General features: G+C 42.8%; 1 protein-coding gene across 3 annotated transcripts in view; it reads left to right on the top strand.

The window, feature by feature from the left end:
* The window catches only part of ADAMTSL3 (ADAMTS like 3), a 319,874-nt gene that overhangs the window by 277,677 nt on the left and 22,342 nt on the right, over positions 1 to 19,855 (top strand). For all 3 annotated transcript variants that reach the window (XM_070494283.1, XM_014842654.3, XM_070494290.1), the window contains exon 24: positions 18,787 to 18,969. In XM_070494283.1, the coding sequence (XP_070350384.1) occupies positions 18,787 to 18,969 (183 nt within the window). The remainder of the gene's footprint in view (positions 1 to 18,786; positions 18,970 to 19,855) is intronic.

The following is a 19,855-nucleotide window of genomic DNA, read 5'->3' as shown; positions in this document are numbered from 1 at the left end:
TTATCTAAGAGAGAGAGCAGGCATATCTGGCACTTAGCAATGGATGTGTCATTAATGGAGGATCGGGGACATAGTTGTCCCCAGGCTGGGGCTGGGAGGTTGGGGCCTAGAGGTTGAGTCAAACTTGGAGAGAAACGACATTTCAAAGAGCTAAGGAGTGTATGCTGACAGGCAGCATCTCCATGAGGAACATATTGAAAACCTATCAAAACTCATCATCAAAAGTAGCAATAACTTGAGTAGCTAATATGTTGCAGTTTGAACAGCCTACGAGATGAATGTAATTATTATCTTGGTTTTGCTGATGAGTAAACAGACTCAGATACATGCAGCTGCTTGCCTGTGTCTAGATGCCTAATGAGTATGTGAGCTGAGGGTTATCCCAAGTCTGTGTGACTCCAAAAGAACCGAATGGAGGAGACTCTGGACTTGAGACAGCAGAATGGGAACCCAGGAGGTCCAACCAGAGAGAAGAGCGTCAAAGCGGAGGTTTAAGGCGGGACTTAGGAAGTGCCGCACCTTAGGGACAAGGTGTCACAGGCTCAGGTCATGCTGGCCTGCGAGATGGCAGCCAGTGTGTGGCCGAGGGTCTGCCTGGGTGTCCTCACTCAGCCCCAGGCAGATGGAGGCCCCACCTTGTCAGATGCTTCCACCATCAGCAGGGAAAGGAATGTGGCACATGGTACGCTGTCTGGTAGTGACTCTCCAGTCCCTTCGCTAATCCTTGATGTACTTACCCCAAACCTCTTTGTACTCATATTTAGATCATTGGTTTATCAGATTAAAAAGTCTCATTTGTAAAACAATTGACTGTTCTTGGAAGATCCGCTGAAGCTCTATTCTAAATGCTCCTTGAGACACGATTTTCTTCTCTTTTATCAATCTCAGTTTCCCATTTGGACAAAACATGAGTCTCTATGCAATCAAGAAGTAGGAAGAAATGCTGGAATAAGGGAGCTGGATACGCAAAATGAAAGCAGAAAGGGCTCAAGCACCTAACCAAATTTCGTGTGTATTGCAGACAGCCTTGTGCTAGGGCTTGTGTGTCTGTGTCCACGACTCACACCATCTCTTGAAGCATTCAGACCACGGCTATTGTGGTTCAGTTCTGTCATCAACAATGCTGCTTTCGTCCCCAAGTATCTACACCCCACTCCTGTCTTCAGTCCCACCAATATGTTCCTCTATCCTGGAAACCTCACAGACACCCAGCCCCACGTTAACCCTCACCCCTTCCCGTGGTGAAAGCAGACTGACCTGTGGGACTTTGTGTCGTGTAATTTCACATTGTGTCCCCATCTGTTCCCTTCCCTCCAAATAACCAGGCCCCTTTCTTCTATGCACCGCCCACTCACCAGGGCATGAACCCATGGTTTCCCAACTGTAGATCCGTGGACCTTGTCAGGGGCTGCAGTCTTTCCTTTAACCCTACCTAGCCTCTCCCCCAAATACAGTTCAACTCAAAGGCCCGCCATGTTTTCTGGTCTTAGGAATTGGACTTCCTGATACAAAAAACCCAACTTTTTAAAGAATTGATTCTGCTACTAGCAATGTGTGAAAGGTCTTGCTTGGAACCCTGAGTAGGGCCTGTAACCCATGACAGGTTCCTGCTCCCAAAATACCGTATAATCTCTCCACAACAATATGTATACCTTATTTAACGTAGCTTTCACTCCCATGGCTTTTTCGTTACCACGTTTCTGATATGAAGACTCACTAAGTCCACCTAAACTGAAATGTTCATTAAGTGGCCCTGCCTTGATCCTGTTGGAGCCTGCCGGGCTGTGTCCTCCAGGAGCCAGGAACTGGGTTCCTCCTCTTTGCCTTCAGACTGCAGGTCTTCTCCTGCGGACCTTCTGAAGCTCAGGTTTCTAAAGAAACAAGCTGCTTCCGTTTCCTGGGTCACTGAGTGGTGCCTCCGGGTTGGCCGTGTTCTCCTGGCTCCTCTGATGTGTCGGATCAGGACCCAGAGTGGCTCGTGCCGAGTTTTCCAGACCTGAGTACGATTTGCTTGTGAACCACTGGGAGGCTTTCCTTAAAAGGCCGTAAGAGCCAACACCTCAAAGCGGTCACGTCCACGTGTCCTCTTAGAAAGGCCCTCACTTGCTCTCATCGTTTAGCTCTTTAGGCTGTGAGACCCACCGACGGCGACAGAGAGCACAGGGTAGCTGTGGAGGCTGGAGGAATAACAGCCATTGTGTAAAACACGCGGAACCATCAGCAGCTCTTGAGTGACCCGCTCGTTCGCCAGTCTCCCTCCCTTGCCCCAGCCGTGCCTTCCGAGCCAGAGAGCAGGGCCCACGGGACTCAGGCCAGTGGGGACTGAAGGAGAGGAAATCTGTCGGAATTCAACCCCCAGGAAGAAAAGAAGCATGAGGTCATCTCGGGACAGTCTGCAAAGACTTCCAGGCCCTGTTAGTGGAAGAAAAACACTTGTCCTGGGGATGGCATCAGAGGACCTGAATAGGATTCCAGCACCTCTAGTAACACCCCAATTCAGGTCTCCCCCACCCCCCGTTTTTTCTTATCTTTTCATTCATTTTTTCCACCTAGTTGTGTATTTGATAATTCAACACCCATGTATTCATTTTCATGACTGACTCATAACACACTAAAGTCATTTTATTCACATGGATAGTGTCAGTTCAGGCCTGGACATCACCTCCCACGCCACCCCACTCTGCCCTGAGAGAGTCTGATTTAATTTGTCCGCAGTATAGCCTGGGAAGCAGGGTCTTTTAAAGCTCCCAAGACTATTCTAATGTGCAGCCAAGGTCAAGAACCACTGCTGTAGCCAGTAAATGGGGCCAAAGACTCTCCTGGGACCCTTCCTTCCTTCTTTCCTTCCTTCCTTCCCTCCTCCCTCCCTCCCTTCCTTCTTTTTTGAGGAAGATTAGCCCTGAGCTAACTGCTACCAATCCTCCTCTTTTTGGCTGAGGAAGACTGGCCCCGAGCTGACATCCATGCCCATCTTCCTCTACTTTTTTTTTAATATGTGGGACGCCTACCACAGCATGGCTTTTGCCAAGCAGTGCCATGTCCACAGCCGGGATCCGAGCTGGCGAATCCCGGGCTACCGAGAAGCGGAATGTGTGAACTTAACTGCTGTGCCACCGGGCCGGCCCTTCCTGGGACTTATTTCAAATGTCTTCAAATGACAGCTCTTCCTCAGGAAACAGTGGGTGATGAGGAGTGACCAGATGCTGGGGCCAAATGCTAGGGCCCCAGTCCACGCTCTGGGCTCATTCTGAAGGTGGAATTGGGCGTGTCAACAGTGGACACCTCAGTGTTCTGAGGTCCCCAGCGGAGGAATCAGCTTCAGCGTCAGAGAGGGTCATGGAAAGGAGAGCTCATGGTGGATCTTTAAGAATGAGCAGAAATTTTCCAAGTGGTAAAAGAAAATAGCAAATAATCCCCAGTGAAGAGAAGAGCATGTAGAAAATCTTAGCATTGCAGACAGTGAGGTGTGTTTGGAGAAGAGTGAGGTTCCTGGGGCTGGAGGATGAGCTGTTGTTAGCAGTGGTCCCCATAAATTGAAAGGGTATTTGTGCTTTTCTCTTCCAAGAGAAATAAAAGCTATAGAGCTAGGAAAACTGAAACTCACTCTGAACCATTCCTGAGGAGAAAGGAACCCCCAGAAATAAAGTGGGGGCAGCTCAGAAAAACAAGAGAAGAGTCAATGCCTTGAGGGAGGAGGGGAGGGAGCCTTGGGGAGTCACCCCCAGGAGCTCCACTGACCGTAGCCACGTGTCATTCTCCAGGGTGTGGTGGTGACAGCAGAAGGACCAACTTGAAGATCATGGCACATGATTTCCACATGAGCGATCCTTTCCATGTAGCTTTTCAGGAATGCATCCCAGCCATTTGTTCATCCACATCCCGATGTTACATTGATGGATTACCAGAATTGCTGTTTATTGGGAAAAGCCTCCAGAAAGTCCAGGGTTGTCCCCGTCTGAGCTGTTATTGAAGAGTTCTCTGTGCTGAAGTCCGTGGTTTTCACCACTGGTATAGGTCCAGCAGGTACCACGATGCCTGATTTTCACCAGCTTTGACTTTGGGTCTTATTCTTCAAGGAACTACTGGAGGCTTTTGGTTTTGAGGGAATATGTGGAATAACTCTCCTGGGTCCTTTCTAGCCTATAATTGAGATCCTGGAGGACAGTCTCCAGCAGTGAACTGCGTAGCGCTCATGAGGCAGGACTGGCGGTGTTAACGAGCACCGACCAGTCCCAAGCAAAGCAGAAGTCCAGGGTTCCTGAGAGGTCAGGGGTGACCCCCCAGGAAGAGGACTTGTTGCCACCCTTCCTCCCAGTCAATCGAAACATATCTTAAAAGCCTTTGGGGAAAGACTCTTGATTATGGGATTGGGGATAGACGCCGTGACTCAGATGGTTTCTAAGTCCTCAGATCAAATTGCTTAAGGACCTGATTATGCCAATCTGTCAACATCACTTTGCTGGAGAAGAGGAAGCACTTCAACAGCTAGTCAAGAGAATTCTGCGGATGGTAAAAGCCGTGGCCTCACATTTGGAGGAAGTTCTGGATATGGCATCATTGATGGATAGTCCATGCATGGATATCCAAAAAGCATAGATTACATATGGCCAAAAAGAACGCAGGGATACGCACTTAACTCAAAAGAAGAAAATTCCTTACAAAATGTGCTGCGTTGTGCAGATTGACCCTGAGGTCGAGAAGAGCCCACTGTTTGGACTTGTAGCTTTGAGATGTTTTCTCGGGCCACAGAAACTGTGGACTCCAGTTTATTTGTTTCATTTATTAGTAGTGATTCCCTCTGTGGTTTGCCTATACTGTGTTCAATTTCCCTCTTGTAGATTGGCAACATCATTTCTTCATACTCCCTGGTGGTAACTAATGGGAACTTAAACCTTCAGTTGTCATATGTGACAAAAATACAGAATATTGCATGAGTGGTGAGTAGCTGGAGGGACCATACGATGAACCAAGGCATCCAGGTATAGTGTATGTGATACATTGATGCAAAAATTTAGCATTTTAGAGCCAACGGAATGGGCCAAGGATTTTATAGTGCGGAATATTTCATGGGCCTTTCAAGAATGAAGGAAATTTGTTTTTAAACAGTGACTATTTTAAAAACCCCCCAGAGGTGCAGACTTTTTGCAAACACATGTTTCACAGCCCCTCCAGATCTGAACTTTTTCCCCACAACATTTGCCTTCCAAAAACGATTTCAGCATTGTGGAAACAGAAAGTTGAATATTTCAGAGCTGTAAGTCTTGGGGGAAATAGCCTGTCTTTGAGGTTAGATAAATAAGTTTAAACTATTTCTGACATTTTATAGCTGTTTCAGCAGAGCGAACATTTGTAGTTTTGAGAGACCACAAAGAGCAGTGGTATGAAGAATCCTCTCTGAATTTCCTTTGGCCTCATCAGTTCTCTGAAAATGTTCACACGTGTAACGATGCTTCTGGGTGCTGAGTCCTGGGGTCAGCTGCTTTCCTCAGCTCTGGAGACCTTCATCTCTCCTTTTACACCTAAAAACTTGCCAGGATTTGTTTCTGAAATTCCTTGTGTATGTAGAATATCGCTATCTGTGAAAACTCAATATCACACTTTTGGCAGCGTGAGGTTTAGGTTTAGGTGTAATTGTCTCTGACCCCTGTCAGTTCCAGAGTTTGGAAATTCCAGAGTCTTCTGGAACTGGAGTTCTGACAGTTCTGGGGGCTTACGCTGGCCTGGGCCCTGCCCCTCTGGCTCCTCCCTGCACGGACCTGCTGTGGCCTCTCGTTTGCCCTCCATCAAGCAGGATGCAAAACTCCATTCCTTGGCTGGTTTCTACTCATAGCAAGACATCCGTCAACACCAAGCATTTGCCGGGTGTTTTAAGCAAGGCGGAAGATTCAGGGCCCATGGCAATGTCATCCCGTCCCCGGCTCTTCTGCTCCCTGTTCCCCTTCACCCCCATCCTTCCTCTCCTCGCCCCAACTCCTCGCATCGCCACAGGAACTCTCAATTCTTCTCTCTCTGATCTGCAGCTCTTGCTTACAGATGCTCGCGTCTAAACCTTCCAAGATGTTCTGAAGGAAAAGCATCTGCCCTATTTAGAAAACAGCTGGAGTTTATAGAGCAGGACGATTTCTCTGACCGGTGGTTTGTTCTGCTCAATTTCCTTCGACAAGCCTGCTGCGTGTCCGGCGCTGCTCTGGGGTCCTGGGGTGGGTCTGCATCTCAGCCCTGGAGAAGCTGCGGGCTGGTTTCTGTCTGAGGCCTCGCGCTGAGTCCGAGGCTTTTAGAGTGTGTCTTGTTGGAATCCTGGAGAAAGAGGCAGACTCCTGGGAGGAGTCTTACCGGCCCTTCTGCTCCTGAGAGCCTGAAGGCGGGAGAGGCTGATGTTCACATCCCAATGGAGCTATCACCCCAGCACCTAGAAGGGTGCTGGCGCACAGTAGGCACTCGCAGAGTATTCGTTGGGTGAGTGAATTCTTGATTACTTAAAGAGGTAGGGGAGCCGGGGGTGATAGTCTGAGTGGCCTTTATGTTGTCCCCTACACCAAACGACGTAAGCAAAGGCCTGAGGGCCTTAAAGCAGCTGGGAAGCAATAGAGGATCAGAATAACTAGCGACCAAAGTAGACTCAAAACAGTCATGTTGGAGAGCTTTTCTCTTTCAATTTCTGCTGAGCAGTCCGTTCTGCAGAGATGAACCGCGGGCTTCTGGAGCACAGTGTTCACACCGCTATCCCCAGCAGCCCGGCTCTGCATTTCAGAATCCCTGAGGCGGGAGAGTCTCTAGGGAGCACCCTGATACGGGAGCTGATTCCCCTCTGGAATTGCCTGCGGCTCAGACTTCCAGTTGGCTGAGCTGCTGAGGGCTTCGGAGGCCTGGCAGGAGCCCCAGGGCGGCCAGCAGAGCCGGGTCACTCTGGGCTGGGCAGCCAGGGGAGGACAGCACTGCAGGAATCGAGACTGTGCCCACTAGAGGCTCTAAGGTGACCTCCTTCCCTTAGGGTCTCGCTTTGATGCATCACGACACCTCAGCCAGCCAGGGCGTAAGTGCAGCAGAACCGTGTCCTGAGGCCTTGAGGATGGGTGACCCCAGGACAGGCAGCACCCCCAAAGTCAAACCCTCCTCCGGAGCCGTCTCAGTCAGCTCAGGCTGCTATTACCAAAGCACCGCAGACAGGGGGCTTAAACAGCAGACGTTTATTTCTCACAGTTCTGGAGGCTGGAAGTCCAAGATCAAGCTGCCAGCAGACTCAGCGTCTGGTGAGAGCCCCTTCTTGGCTTACAGACAGCTGTCTTCTCGCTGTTTCCTCACATGGTGGAGAGAGAGAGAGCACTTGCAAGCTCTGATCTCTTCCTGTTTTTATAAGGGCGCTAATCCCATCATGGGGGCCCCACCCTCATGACTCATCTAAATCTAATTACCTTCCAAAAATCTCATCCTCAAATACCATCATATTGGGGGTTAGGGCTTCAATATATGAATGTGTGAGGGTGGTGGGACATAAGCATCCAGTCTGTGACAAGAGCCAAGAACACTTGTAATTCAACAGACTTACTGAGCATCTCCTACAAGCCCAGCTGACACCAGGAACTCCCAGAAAGATACAAGACTGACCATGACATAGTGTCATAAATGCAATAGAGTCAGTATGAACAAAACTCTCTAGGCACTGGGAGGAGTATACGAGCAACTCAGCATCCGAGGTCCATGAGGGCTTCCCATGGGCTGTGAACAGGGCTGTGAAGAGGCCCGTGCCAAGATGAGAAGGGAGGAACATTCCAGACAAAGTACAGAGCCTGAGCAAGGACAGATGACAGCCGAGGGCAAGCCTGTTGATGGGACACTGAATTGACTGCAGTGTGAGGTCTGTGGCAGGAGGGTTAGGAGGAGAAGCTAGGAGTGTGGTTAGAGCTACATGATGCAGAACTGACAGTGCTAGGGCCTCGTGCTCCTGCGGGTAGTCAGGGACCAGCACTTTGCTCCCTCTGACCTGGCACGAAGAATTGTTTGGCAGTCCAGCTAAAAGGTTATCTCAGTAATTAAGTCAAGAACTATGGCCAAAGCTACAGCAGTGACCATGAAAATGGAGTAGACAGTGATCCAAGAGAGCTCTAAGTTAGGAATGACTTTTTTAAAAACTTGGTAGCAAATTGAACTTGGAGGATGAAAAGGAGAGAGCCAGGACAGGCTCTGAGGCTCCAGGATGGGGCGCTGTAATGATGAGAGGGAGCGAGCACACGAGGTGGTGAGAGGAGAGGGCGATGGAATTTGCTATGGGACTTACTGAGTCTGAGGCGCCTGTGGGACAAGCTGGTGGGCGATGTCCAGGAGACCATTCGTTTTGGACTCAAGGAAGAGGTTAAGATTGAATAGGTAGATGTGCGGGTTTTCAGCATAAGAATTACCCTTTCATTCCTAAAAGCAGATGAAATTGCCCAGGTCAGTGTGTAGAGTGAGAAGGAAGAACTTGGTCCGTCCTCTGGTGTGGTTCCACTCTCTTCACCACAGACTTCCTATTTCCGAGATTTTCTTTTGGAATGTAATTACGTCCATTTGTTCCAAGGAGCATGTGCTGGTGTGGCCGTTTGGCCATCTGCATTGTTTACATGCGTAAGTTTTTAGTCCAGACTCCCATGGTTACGAGGATCAGAGAACCACCTTGAACTGGCTTAAGAAGACTGGAGAAATTACTGGCCCATGAAACTGGAAAGTCCTAGGATGCAGCTGACTTTGGAAACATCTGGATCCAGGAACATAAATGATTCCCGCAAGAATCTGTCTCTCTCTGGCTCTTCGCTCTTTTTATCTGTGTTTTGAGATGGTTGGGGGAGTAGGAGCGATCGCAAAGGGCCACATAAGCCGTCACAGGCATTTTGTTTTTTTATTCTGAGTGAGATGGAAGCCATTAGAGGATTCTGAGCTGAGGAATGACTTGATCTGACTAACATTTTAGAAGAAACACTCTGGCTCTTGTCTTGAAAGTCCAGTGTAGGAAATCAAAGAGCGAAAGGAAGGCGCGGTGGAAACCGAGAGACGGATTAGGAAGACTTTGCAAATTCTAGGTGAGCGAAGCCATCTTTAAACACCATGCTCTGAGTCCACATGCCCCTCCAGCTGCAGCCTCCTTCCTCAGTTTCCATTCATGGCAGAGCACCTCAAGAGCAGGTTGCCCTGTCTCCAATTTCATCCCCTCGTTTTCTCTCGAACTCACTCCAGCCAAGATATGTGTATCAGATCAACATATCGTACACCTTAAACTTACACAATGTTATATGTCAATTATATCTCAGTGAAGCTGGGGGGAAATCTGGCTGAGAGAGGCAGAAATAAAAATAGAGCTGGAAAGAATTTTAAAAATTGATCACAGAAATAGCATTAGCAGTAAACAAAACATTCTACATAAAATGAAATGAGTGAAATAGGAGCAAGCTTGAGAATTTCTTGCAAAATACACAGAGAAAAACCAATGATATCTAGGGTAACAGACATGAAGGGAGAGATTAACAATCACATAGTTGGTGTTCCTGAGCAACAGAATGGAGCAAAAGGAGCAGACACAGAACTTAAAGATGGAAGGAAGGAAGGAAGGAAGGAGGGAAGGACAGAGGGAGGGAAGGAAAGAGGTTTTACTGAGTGGAAAACAAGACTGTAGTTTGCAAACTGAATGTCCTGTTCCAGGCAAAATTAATGAGAAATTAGTACTATCTCCTGATAATATCCTGGCAAAATTTTTGAAATTTTAGATCATAGAAAGAATCCTACAGGTATCCAGAAAAGGAAAAAGGATGTAACAACAGCAGATTACTGAAAAAGGAATAGAAATAGTCTTGCCTCAGATTTCTTCAAAACGTTAATGTCCACGTGACAGTGGCTGGCATGAGCAAAGTGGTGAGGAAACTCCAGTTCTGTGGCCAGCGAAGCTGCTTCTCAGTGAAGAGAAGAGAAAACGTTCTTAGACATTCGAGGATCCGTGATCTCTCCTGCGCGCTGACCTCCCTTTGGGGGAAGATACTCCAGGCTGCTCCACTGCCAACCAAGGAGTAAATCTTAATTAGGATCGTGGAGACATTGCAATATAAAAGGAATCATAATAAAACATGAAAACGACTGAAATCTAGAACTTAAAAATGTATTTTAGTGGCTTAAAAATAGATTGCAAATCTCAAAAAAGAATCTTTAGGAGAAAATATACAATGAAAAATAATGTGAGATGATCTGAATTTCAAATCCCATATTATATGGGTTGTTTCCATAGCTTGGCTATTGTGAATAATCCCACAATGAACATGGGAGTGTGGATATCTGTTTGAGATCCTAATTTCAGTTCTTTGGGATATGTACTATACCCAGAAGTGGGATCGCTGGATCGTATGGTAGTTCTCATTCTTAAAATTTTTTGAGGAACCTCCATGCTATTTTCCAAAACAGCTGAACCACTTTGTTTCCACAAACAGTGTAGAAGGGTTCCAATTTCTCCACAATCTTGCCAACACTGGTTATCTTCTGTTTTTTGGATAACAGCCCTCCTAACAAGTGTGGTGAAATCTCATTGTGCTTTTGATTTACACTTCCCTGATGACTGGTGACATTGAGCATATTTTCATATACCTGTTGGCTATTTGTATCTCTTCTTTAGAGAAATGTCTGTTCCTTTCCCATTTTTAAATTGGGTTATTTGGGTTTTTGCTATTGAGCTATATGAGTTCCTTATGTATTTTGGATATGAACCCCTTATCAGATGGCTTGCAAATATTTCCCTCCATTCTCTAGGTTGCCTTTTCATTTCGTTGTTTCCATCTCTGTGCAGAAACTTTGTAGTTTGATGTAGTCCCACTTGTCTATTTTTGCTTTTGTTACTTGTGTTTTTGGTGATCCAGGATGTCATAGCCAGGCCAATGGCAAGAAGCTTTTATCCTATGTTTTCTCCTAAGAGCTTTACAGCTTCAGCCTTATGTTTGTCTTTAATCTATTTTATTATTTTTTTTAGTTTATTTTTGTGTATGGTGTAAAACAGGAGTCCAGTTTCATTCTTTTGCATGTGGATGTCCAATTTTCCCAACACCAATTGTTGAAGAGACTATCTTTTCTCCTTTGTGTATTCTTGGCACCCTTGTCAAAGACTCGTTGACTGTATATATGTGGGTTTAATTCTGGGTTCTCTGTTCTGTTCCATTGGTCCATATATCTGTCTTTATGCCCGTACTATAATGTTTTAGTTACTGTAGCTTCATAAGATATTTTGAAATCAGAAAGTGTGATGCCTCTAGCTGTTTCTTCCTTCTTGAGATTGCTTTGGTTATTCAGTGTCTTCTCTGGTTCCATATGAATTTTAGGATTGTTTTTTCTATTTCTGTTTAAAAAATGCTGTTGGAGTTTTGATGGGGATAGCGTCTACATGAATTTGTAGATAGCTTTGGGTAGTGTGGACATTTTAACCATATTAAGTCTTCCAATCCATGAACATGGGATGCCTTCCTATTTATTTGTGTCTTCTGTAATTTCTTGCATCAGTATTTTGTACTCTTCCATGAGCAAATTTTTCACCTCCATGGTTAAGTTTATTTCTGAGTGTTTTATTCTGTTTGATGCTATTGTAAATGGGGTTGTCTTCTTAATTTCCTTTTCAGATAGTTCATTGTTAGTGTGTAGAAATGCAACTGATTTTTGTATATTGATTTTGTATCCTTCAACTTTACTGAATTTGTTTATTAGCGCTAACAAATTTTTTTGGAGTGTTTAGGATTTTCTACATAAAGGATAATGTCATCTGCAAGCAGAGATAATTTTACTTTCTTCCTTTCCAATCCTTTTTATTTATTTTTCTTGTCTAAATACACTGACTAGGACTTCCAGTATAGCATGGAATAGAAGTGGCAAGAGTGGGGCTATTTATCTTGTTCCTGATCCTAGAGGAAAAGCTTTCAGTTGTTCACCATTGAGTATGATGTTAGCTGTGGGTTGACATATATGGACTTTATTATGTTGAGGTAAGTTGCTTCCGTGTCTAGTTTGTGGAGAGTTTTTATCATGAAAGAGTGTTGAATTTTGTCAAATGCTTTTTCTGAATCTATGGAAAGGATCACGTGGCTTTTATCTTTCATTCTGTTCATGGGGTGTGTCACATTAATTAATTTGCATGTGTCCTAGGGATAAATCTCACTTGCTCATGGTATATGATCCTTTTAATGTGTTGTTGAATTTGGTTTGCTAGTATTTTGTTGGGGATTTTCCATCTGTGTTCATTAGGGATATTGGCCTATAGTTTTCTTTTCTTGTAGGTTTTTGTCTGGCTTTGGTATCAGAGTAACGCTGCCTCATAAAATGAATTTGCAAGTGTTCCCACTTCTTAAATTTTTTGCAAGAGTTTAAGAAGGACTGTGTTAATTTTTCTTCCCATGTTTGGTAGTATTCACCAGTGAAGCCATCTGGCCCTAGACTTTTGTTGGGAGGTTTTTCATTACAGGTTCCATATCCCTATTCTTGGTTTGAGTCTAAGTTTTCTGTTTCTTTATGATTCAGTCTTGGTAGTTCATATGTTTCTAGGAATGTATCCATTTCTTCTAAGTTATCCAATGTGGTGTAAACTTGTTCATAATAATGTCTTATGATCCTTTTGGTTTCTGTGTCATCAGGTGTAATGTTACCTGTTTCATTTCTGATTTAGTTATTTGAGTATTTTTATTTGTAATAAGTCTAGCTAAGGGCTTGTCAGTTTTGTATATCTTTTCAAAAGACTAACTCTTAGTTTTGTTAATATTTTCTATTGTCTTTCTATTCTCAATTTCGTTTATTTCTTCTCTAATCTCTGTTTTTTCCTTCTTTCTTCTAACTTTGCATTTAGTTTGCTCTTTTCCTGATTTCTTGAGGTGTAAAGTTAGGTTGTTTCTTTGAGATCTTTCTTCTTTTGTAATGTAGGCATTTATTGCTATAAACTTCCCTCTTAGTATTGCTTTTACTGCATCCAATAGGTTTTGGTATGTTGTATTTTCATTTGTATTTGTTTTAAGTATTTTCTAATTTCCCTTTTGATCTTTTATTTGACCTGATGGTTGTTCAAAGTGTGTTGGTTAATTTCCACATATTTGTGATTTTTCCAGTTTCCCTTCTATTACTGATTTCTGGTTTTATTCCATTGTGGTTAGAAAAGATACTTGGTATGATTTCACTCTTCTTAAATTCATTGAGACTTGTTTTGTGGCCTAATATGTGATCTGTCCTGGAGAATGTTTCATGTGTGCTTGAGAAGAATGTGTATTTTGCTGTTGTTGGGTCGAATGTTCTATGTATGTCTGTTAAGTTCATTTGGTCAATAATGTAGTTCAAGTCCACTGTTTCCTTACTGATTTTCTGTCTGGATGTTCTATCCATTGTTGAAAGTGGGGTAATGAAGTCTCCTACTATTACTGAATCACTATCTATTTCTCTTTTCAGGTCTGTCAATGTTTGCTTTATATATTTTGGTGCTCCAATGTTGAGTGCATATATATTCATAATTGTTATATCTTCCTGATTAATTGACCCTGATATCAATATTTAATGACCTTTGTGTAATAATGACCTTGTAACAGTTTTTGACTTATTTTGTCTGATATAAGTACAGTCACCCCTGCTCTCATTTGGTTACCATTTGCATAGACTATCTTCTTCCTTCCTTTTACTTTCACCCTATGAGTGTCTTTAATTGTAAAGAGAGTCTCTTGTAGGCAGCATTTATTTGTATCTTGTTTTTCTTTTGATCAGCTCAGCCACTCTATGCCTTTCGGTTGAAGAATTTAATATATTTACATTTAAAGTAATTATTCATATGCAAGGATTTATTATTGTCATTTTTAAAATTTTTTTGTCTGATTTGTGGTTCTTTTGTCCTTCTTTTCCTCTCTTTCTGTCTTCCTCTGTGATTTATTGATTTTTTAAAAATAGTGACATGCTTTGATTTCTTTTTATTTTGTGTGTCTAATATGAGTATTTCTTTTTTTTGTGGTTACTATGGGGCTTAGATAAAACATCTTATAATTGTCTATTTTAAGGTGATAACAGTATAACTTCAATCACATACAATCTACACCTGTCCTCTCTGCCCTCCCACTTTATGTTATTGATGTTTCACTTCACATCTTTTTATATTGTGTATCCATTAAGAAATTTTTTATTTATAGTTATCCTTACTACTTTTGTCATTTAACTTTTATACTAGAGTTAAAAGTGATTTATACACTCCCAGTTCAATATTATAGAGTTGATATTTGTGTATGTGTTTACCTTTACCCATGAGTTTTATACTTTCATATGCGTGTTTTTGTTTTGCACCCTTTCATTTCACCTTGAGGAATTCCCTTTAGCATTTCTCGTAAGGCAGGTCTAGTGATGATGAGCTCTCAGCTTTTTTTGTCTGGGAAAGTCTTTATCTCTGCTTCATTTCTGAAGGATAGTTTTGCTAGGTATATTATAGGCTGGCAGTTTTTTCTTTCAGTACTTTGAATATATCATCAAGAACAATATTTCTTAGAAATCTTTATACATGAATATATAGAGCACTTTTGTATTCTTTTATAGAGTGGCTTATGATATTTTATTGCATAGATTATGGTAAGTTAGTTAATGGATCCCTGTTATTGGATATGTGAATTGTTTCCAAGCTTTTGCTTTTACATAACTGCATAGAGCATTTTGTATATTGGTATATCGGTAACATTAATTCCTAGAAAAGGGGATTACTAGATTAAAAAATAAATCCAAATTTCTTTCAAATAGTTTATTTACTTATTTATTTATTTTGAGGAAGATTAGCCCTGAGCTAATACCTGCCACCAATCCTCCTCTTTTTCTTGAGGAAGATTGGCCCTGAGCTAATATTTGTGCACATCTTCCTCTACTTTATATGTGGGATGCTGCCACAGCATGGCTTGACAAGCAGTGTGTAGGTCCATGCCTGGGATCTGAACCAGCAAACCCTGGGCTGCTGAAGCGGAGCGTGCGAACTTAACTGCTGTGCCACCAGGCATGCCCCATCAACTAGTTTATTTTGTAAGCAAATTGTAACATTATTTGAACTTAAAATACAACATTCAGTTTCCATATTATAAAAGAAAAGGGAACAAAGAAAGGATAATCAAAAGGCCCATAAAATCAGAAAGCCTAGAACATGACAAAAGTAAACCCAAACTCATGTGTAATCACCATAAATATTAAGGGGGTTCAACACTGCTGTTAAGAGCAAAGGCTCTCAAACTGGGTTTCCAAATAAAACCTAACAATATACTATTTACAATATAACAACATACTACAAGAGACATTTCTAAAATAGAATTATACCGAAAGTTCAAAGATTGGACAAAAGTATTTTAAGCAGAAGGAAGTAGAAACAGAGTAATCAGTAGTCACACTAGTAAAATCAGAGAAGATAGGATTCAAGACTAAAAACCAAGATAAGAAGATGTTCATCTAAAAGAATAAAATACACAGTGAAGTATTGTCACCATGAATTGTCATGTGCTGGATACACATTTTATAATTGTTATTTATTGTTACAAACATAGACTTGAGCGCTTGTTCTGGACATGAAAGCTCAAGGAGAAACAAATAAACAAGGAGACATACTAAAAGAATGTAAGAGTTAATTATTGTGTGTATTTGAACTTTACTCCCTAAAAATAAATAATGTTCCTTCTTTTCAAGTATCCACAGAATATTTACAAAAAAATGATTGGGTATTAGGTCACAAATGCACCTTAGAAATTTCGAGGAGCAGAAATTGTACAGACTACGTTTTCTGATCACAAGGCATTAAAGGTACAAGTCCTCTACAAAACGTTAAGTGAATGAAATGCCAACTACTTGGAAATTTTAAAATTCCTTTCTGAGTAACATGTGAATCAAAGAGGAAATCAGATGCAATTGCCAACGACTCAGAAAACCATTCTGCTGCTCAGAGTTGTGTCCTGAGCCGTCTTCTGCAGTCATGCCATTCATTCTCCCCCAATCACCTCATTTAATTTCGTGATTTCAGTAATCATTCCTGTGTTAATACTTTTCTCTCCAGTCCAGACATTTCTTCTGAGTTCCAAACCCAGAGTCAGTTGCTTCTGGATATTATTTACCTAGCTCATTCTCAGTATACTTACAATACTTTATCCTGTGCTCCATGCACATCTGCTCTTGCTCTTGTCTCCCCAATTTCAGTTAACCCCCATCCATCTGCATGTTGTCCTTAAATCCTTCACTCCCCCAGATAAGATCAGTCACCAAGTCCTGGTGGTTTTTCCTCCCTAATATTTACTAAGTTCATCTCTTTCTCTCTGGATCCACTGCCCCCAGATTCCCCTTAGCACCCTTTGTCTCTCACCTCAGTGGCTTCAGGAGCCGCCTAAGTCGTCCTGACCTGGTCTCCCTCTTCCCCATTTTACGTGACATCCAGACGGATATTTCTAAAGCACCAATCGGATATTTTCACCACTGCTTAAGATAACTAAATTGTTTCCTATTTCCCTTAGAATAAATTCAACCACACTTCTTACTGTGGATAAGAAATGTTTATTTTATGGGCACCCGCTCACCTCTTTAGTTCCATCTCTCCTCACTCCTCCCTGATGTACTTGAAGCTCCAGTCATAATAAACACTTTATGGTTCTCCTAATGCACTGTATTTTCCTTTGCGTCCAGGCCTTTATGGATGCTGTTCCTTCTACCTAAAACAATCTCCCCGCTACCCCCACCCCTTCACTTGCTGTGTTCCTACTTGTCCTAAAGCATTAGCTTAGATGCTCCTTCATGTGGGGATCTTCCCTCCAGTCTGCATGAACCACAGCTCCTAGGTGCCAATGGCATCCAGTGCTTACCTTTGTCATAAGCCCCTATCTCCTTTCATTGCAGTCATCTGTCTCCCTCCAAAGCGCCCTTCTAAAATTAAATGTCTTGAGGAACTTAGTTCACCATCAATATTCTCAGCACCAGCAGAGAGGAGTCTCACTTGATAAACATTTTTGGAATGAGTGAAATAATGGCAATAGTTGTATTGCGTTTCAAAAATCCAAGATATACAGTCAAAGCTGTACTCAAAAGAAAATTAATACCTTTAAATATTTTAATTTTAAAATAAGCAAATTAAAATAAACTAGAAGTCAACTCAAAGACTTAGAAATTTCCATGTAGGCTAGAAATTGAAGGGAATTTCTTTGATTTGATAACAACTATCAGAAACGAAAGCAAACATCGAGCTTAAGGATGAAACATTAGTACTATTTCCTTTAAAGTTGGAAACAAGACAAATATACCTGCTGTAACTATTCTTATTCAGTATTGTTCTGGAGACATTAGTTAATACAACACAAGAGTGAATAGAAATTATAAGTATAAACATTGGGGAAAAAAAGAGATAAAATTGTCATTATGTGCAGATGATCTGATTGTATACCCTAAAAAAAAGAAAATCAATTGAAAACTATTCAAAATACTAAAGTTCAGGAAGATTACTGGATACAAGATAAATATGCAAGTGTTCGTAGCTTTCCTAATTGTCCTACTCAATGAACAACTGTAAAATATATTTTCAAAGAGCTCACTCACTATGGCCATAAAAACTGTAAGATGCCCAGGAATAAATTTATCAAGAAACATACAAGTCCCACCTCCATTGTGGTTAAGGGATCAGTTCTGGGGTAAACTGTGTGGGTGTGACTCTCCGCTGGTAAAGTGGCTGGTGACCTTAGGACAGCTTCAGCTCTCTGCATGTGTATATTTGTAGAAGAAACAACTGGAAAGATGTATGCACTGTGATTGGCACTCCTCTGACATTTAGGTTCCAACCTAGTCTTGACCAGACCGGCTTCCTCAGCTGTAAGATGGCACTAATGTTGACTGCTTCCTGGGGCATGGGAATAACCGTGAGAATCAGCGTCTCCTGGAGCATGCATTGTGCCCACTGGAGGGTGCATTGAAAATGTCGTGAAAATAGTGGTGACATCTCTTTTTTTGTTGGAAAGGCTTGCCATGGATGCCACGTTCTCTCTATCCAGGGCACTGCAGGAGGAGGGGACATCCTCGAAACCAGTGACCTAGCTTGGTCTAAGGCATCACCTGAGGCTGCTCTAGCTCTTAAGAACCAGATGAGGCTCCTCTGGGTTTATCATTCACGGCCCAGCAGAATGCTGAGACTTCTCAAGATGTGGGGGAAGAAATTCCTTTAATTCCTCATGCTCCCTCATGCTCCTCAGCCTCTGCACCGCACTGCATCAACCCAGACTTGGAACTCAACACCTCTTTCTGTCCCCTGAAATTACCCTCTTTTAAAAAAATATTAATGAACAAAATCTATTTCCCTGGAGATTTTATGTTCCTCCTGAAGGAGGAACGTTTCATTGTATATGCCCAGTGAACAACATAAAGACCATATTAGATATTTTTGTTTCCCAAAGGCTTCTTTGTGACAACCCACTGCTGGGCATTTCTCTCTCTGCCTCACCCAGCTTCCCGAGCTCCTCTTTTCCAGCCGTTCTCCCGCTACCCCCTCTCAACTTCAAATTTCTCTCCCTTCTCAGTACACAGCAGTCCACCCTCTTTGGTTCCTATTCCTTGACTTGTATCCATGAACCAGTCAGGTCCTTAGTAGACCAAAGCCCTTTGCTTTAACAGGATCCCCCAACTGCCACAGAGGAGCTATAGAAATAGCCATTTTTCCCATGACATGTGACTAAACTCATTTGCTGATGTGATCAAAATGCTAAATGGTGTTTGTCTTATGGTTTGATGGCCCTATTCTTAAAGGAATTTGCCTTTGTCATATTTGTTTTTGTTCCAAAGGTGTCCCTCAGCCTAATATAACTTGGGTGAAGAGAGGAGGATCTCTGAGTGACAATATTTCCTTGCTTTTCAATGGATCCCTGTTGTTGCAGAATGTTTCCCTTGAAAATGAAGGAACCTATGTCTGCACAGCCACCAATGCTCTTGGAAAGTCAATGGCAACATCTGTGCTCCGCTTGCTGGGTAAGTGTCAAATTCTGGCTGTTCTTCAAGTGCTTCCCATAATATGTACAAAGGAGGACCCAGTTTTTGTTGGTTCTGGAGTCAAGGAGTGAACAAGATGGACATTAAATGGTTTTAGCTATTCCTGCCACTGCCTACCTACAAAAGAACACTAAATCTAATACTCCTACCAGTTCTTGTCTCAGAAGGATGGGACTTTCTTGCTGCTGCTTTTCTGCCTAAGAACCTGCAATGGGATTTGAACTTTTCTGCCCGGAATCAAGACTCTTCATGTTCTGCCTCCTCATCTGCTTGGCTCCTGACCCTGAGCCCCATTCTAAGCTAGCACTGATCTCTGTTCTCGTCAACGTGGTTTCCCGCCCTATGATCCAATACACACACACACACACACACACCATGCTTTTCTCCAGGCACCCTGCTCTCCCAGGAAGAAGTGTCTTTTGCCGTCTTTCTCACCTTGCCCCAATACCTCCCATCCTGTAGGGCCAACTGAACATGGTAGAGACCACGTCTGCTGTTTCTTTTGCAGTCCTGAGGATATAATACAGTATGAGGCACACAGTGGGTGCTCAGTAAATACTAATAAATTGAGTCTTAAGACACCTTACAGTCGGGTCAGTGTTGTAATTTGGAGAAGGTCCTTACAACGTGGCCCCTGGCACAGGATGATAAGCTGGCTTCTTCTTGTGCTACCAGCTAGGGATAATGTCTGGAGTTCACCAAACTCTTATCACCAAAATTGGCTGTATGTTGCTGGGGTTTTAGGAGTCAATAAATAATACTCCTCTTTCCCACCAGAGTTTGGAACCAATTGAGAGTTAATCACAGAAGTCAGTCAGATGGACATTAGAGATTATTTATTATTCCCTTTTGTATCTCCAGCTCC

Source organism: Equus asinus, chromosome 2 (genome assembly GCF_041296235.1).
Source record: "Equus asinus isolate D_3611 breed Donkey chromosome 2, EquAss-T2T_v2, whole genome shotgun sequence".
Lineage (NCBI taxonomy): Eukaryota > Metazoa > Chordata > Mammalia > Perissodactyla > Equidae > Equus > Equus asinus.
The sequence above is the reverse complement of the archived record's forward strand: the minus strand, read 5'-3'. Positions and strand labels throughout refer to the sequence as shown.